Below are 3,592 nucleotides of genomic sequence, written 5' to 3'. Positions count from 1 at the left end.
TTTATTTAAAAAATTTTTAAAGAGTTCCTAAATCGGACAGGCACTATGGCTCATGCCTGTAATCCCAGCACTTTGGGAGGCCTTGGCGGGAGGATCACTTGAGGTTAGGAGTTCGAGACCAACCTGGCCAACATAGGGAAACCCCGTCTCTACTAAAAATACAAAAATAAGCCAGGCATGGTGGCGCATGCCTGTGATCCCAGCTACTCAGGAAGCTGAGGCAGCAGAATCGCTTAAACGTGGGAGGTGGAGGTTGCAGTGAGCCGAGATCGTGCCATTGTACTCCAGCCTAGGCAACAAAGTGAAACTCTGTCTAAAAAAAAAGAGAGAGAGAGAGAGAGATAAATTGGTGAGGAGGGCATGACCAGCAGTTCAGTAATGGCAGAGAAAAAAACAGACAGGGAAAAGGACTAAAGTTGGAGAGCTAAACTTACCTCACTCTAAGAGCTGGCTAATCTCACTCTAAGTCTCAGCTCAGGCGTGATCTCAGAGCGTGACCCTGTCTCAAAAAATAACAAAAATAAATAAAATATCAATGCCTAGTATAGGATGAATATTTGTGTGTGTGTGTGAGACAGGGTCTTGATCGGTCACCCAGGCTGGAGTGCAGTGGCACAATCATGGCTCACTGCAGCCTCAACCTCCCAGCCTCAAGTGATCCTCCTGCCTCTGCCTCCTGTGTATCTGGGACTACAGGTGTGTGCCACCACACTCAACTGATTTTTTTATTTTTTTGTAGAGACAGGGTCTCAGAATGTTGGCCTGGGCTGGTCTCAAACTCCTGACCTCAAGTGATCCTCCTGCCTCAGCCTCCCAAAGTACTGGGATTACAAACGTGAACCACCATGCCCAGCAAAATTGATAACTTTTGTGTTTCAAAGGACACCATCAAAAAAGTGAGAACACCTTTTGGGATCCTTGTGCACCGTTGGTGGGAATGAAAAATGCTATGGCTGCTAGGAAAAAAGAGTTTGGCCATTCCTTATATAAATAATAAATACGAAGTAATCATATGATCCAGGAAGTCCGCTTCTGAGCATACCTTAAAAAACTGAAAGCAGCAACTCACATATTTGTTCACCCATGTTCACAGGCATATGATTTACCGCAGCCAAAGGTGGAAGCGACCTAAGTGTCCATGAAAGGATAAATAAGTCCGGGGGAGGTGGCTCATGCCTGTAACCCCAGCGCTTTGGGGGACCAAGGTGGGCAGATCTCTTGACCCTAGGAGTTTGAGACCAGCCTGGGCAACATGGTGAAACCCCACCTCTGCTAAAATTACAAAAATTAGCTGGGCATAGTGGCACACGCCTGTAACCCCCGCTACTCGGGAGGCTGAGCCGTGAGGATCGCTTGAGCCCAGGAGGTGGAGTGCAGTGAGCCGAGATCACGCCATTGCACTCCAGTGAAGCGACAGAGCAAGACTCTGTCTCAAAAATAAATAAATAAATAAATAAATAAATAAATAAATGGATAAATAGATCCAGAAATGTGATATCTACGTACAATAGGATATAATTCGGCATTAAAAAGAAATAAATTGGGGACATGTGCAGTGGCTCATGCTCCCAGCACTTTGAGAAGCCAAAGAGGGCGGATCACCTGAGGTCAGGAGTTCCAGACCAGCCTGGCCAACATGGTGAAACTCCATCTCTACTAAAATACAAAAATTAGCCGGAGTAGTGGTGGGCACCTGTAATTCCAGCTACTCAGAAAGCTGAGGTAGGAGAATCGCTTGAACCTGGGAGGCAGAGGTTGCCGTGGCTGAGCACCACTGCACTCCAGCCTGGGCAACAAGAGCGAAACTCCATCTCCAAAGAAAAAAAAAAGTAAATTGGCCAGTGGCAGTGGCTCACACCTGTAATCCCAGCACTTTCAGAGGTTGAGGCAGGAGGATCGCTTGAACCTAGGAGTTCGAGACCAGCCTGGGCAACATAAGGAGATGCACATCTCTACAAAAAATAAAAAAATTAAAACAATTAATTAGCCAGGCTTGGTGGTGCGTGCCTGTGGTCCCAGATACTTAGGAGGCTCAGGTTGGAGGCTTGCTTGAGTCCAGGAGTTGAAGACTGCAGTGAGCAATGATCACGCCACTGCACTTCAGCCTGGGCCACAGAGCAAAAGCCTGTCTTTTAAGAAAAAAAGAAGAGGTAAATTCTAACACATACTACGAGGTGAAGCTCGAGGACATTACGCTAAGTGAAATAAACACGTCAGAAAAGGACAAATACTTTATGATGCCATTTACATGAGATACCCCCAGTCAAATTCACGAATTCAGACAGTAGAATGGAGGTTGCAAAAGACCTTGAGGGAAGGGGTGCACGGGGAGTTGTGCAACGAGACAGGTATCTGGGTTGCAAGATGAAAACAATTCTGGAAATTGGCTTCACAATCTGAATGTATTTTAACAGTACTGAAGAGAACACTTAAAATGGATGGGAGGCAAAGAATACATTCGGCTTAAATGCAAACGTCCTGGCAGGGACAAACCGGACTGAAGCCAGGCCAGTTCAGCCACGCCCCTTCCTGCTCCCTTGTCACTCAGTGACAAAGAGGCGGGGCCATTGGATCTGTCCAATCAGGACCTCAGCTGGAAAGATGGGGGAGTGGCCACGCTGCGCATGCGCAGTGCGGACGTCGCCATTCCTGGCCCATGGCAAGATTGCGTTTCACCTGCTTCTGAGGGCAAAGGTGGCTCTGGCGCATCCTTTGTCGCGCCGTGACCTGCAGCTACTGACAGATCCATAGGGAGGACACCGGGACTTCCCGAACTCTGGGAAATGGTGAGTGTGCGGGACCAGTGTCCGAGGGGAGGTTTCTGGTTAGAACCGTCTGTGGCCGAGGCCGGGGACCTCCTTGCAGTCACCTCCGGGGTCTGCAGACCCGGGGGCCACCACGGGCGCAGTTAGGTCCTCGGTCCTCTCCGTGGGGGCTGGACCGGCAGCCGGGAGCCCCAGCGCCCTATCCCATCCCCGCGGGGCGACCTCGGCCCCCGGCCCTGGAGCCGCTCTGTGGGCAGCTCCGCACCCGCAGCCCCGCATCTCCCCAGATTGTTCAGTGACTGCGGGAGGGTCCTGGGGAGATCCCATCTCGGTCTGTGGGGTTTGTGCGTTTAAGAATCCACTTGGCTGGAAACCTTACGAAGAATCCTCGGGTGCATTTCCTCACTTGTGATAACCGAAGCCTGGGGAGGTCCTTGCTGCCGGGGTCAGGAGGACAAGAGGAGCTCCCAGAGGTTCCTGTGACTGCTCAAACGCCCCAGCTTTCATCACCAGGGACTGACCCCCCTCTAGTGCTCCCAGCACTCAAGCCTGGGGGTGTTTTTGACCTTCTGAATGTGGGCTTTCTTTTCGAACTGCGAGGACGGGGACTCCTTATCATAACTGATCAGAAAGTTTGTGTTTCTTGCCTTTGGACTCCTTGATCAAACATTAATTCTAGCCACCCTTCATTCTAGTTTCCTTTCGCTCTGGGTAATTTTGTTCCCTTGCGTGAATGTGTGCGATTTTTAGTTTCTTTGGTTTCTGGATGAAATTTATCGTGAGCTTGTTCAGGTTTTTAAAATTGTCTTGTTTGTGTTTCTTTATCC

At 49.6% G+C, this 3,592-nt stretch overlaps 1 protein-coding gene across 1 annotated transcript in view; it reads left to right on the top strand.

Annotated features, from left to right (window-relative positions):
• The first annotated feature begins 2,578 nt into the window (after positions 1 to 2,578).
• Positions 2,579 to 3,592, top strand: part of ZNF14 (zinc finger protein 14) — a 36,410-nt gene continuing 35,396 nt past the window's right edge. Inside the window, exon 1 of the mRNA XM_011991369.1 lies at positions 2,579 to 2,786. Within this exon, the coding sequence (XP_011846759.1) occupies positions 2,784 to 2,786 (3 nt within the window). The 5' untranslated portion in view covers positions 2,579 to 2,783. The remainder of the gene's footprint in view (positions 2,787 to 3,592) is intronic.

Source organism: Mandrillus leucophaeus, unplaced genomic scaffold (assembly GCF_000951045.1).
Source record: "Mandrillus leucophaeus isolate KB7577 unplaced genomic scaffold, Mleu.le_1.0 Scaffold11, whole genome shotgun sequence".
Lineage (NCBI taxonomy): Eukaryota > Metazoa > Chordata > Mammalia > Primates > Cercopithecidae > Mandrillus > Mandrillus leucophaeus.
The sequence above is the reverse complement of the archived record's forward strand: the minus strand, read 5'-3'. Positions and strand labels throughout refer to the sequence as shown.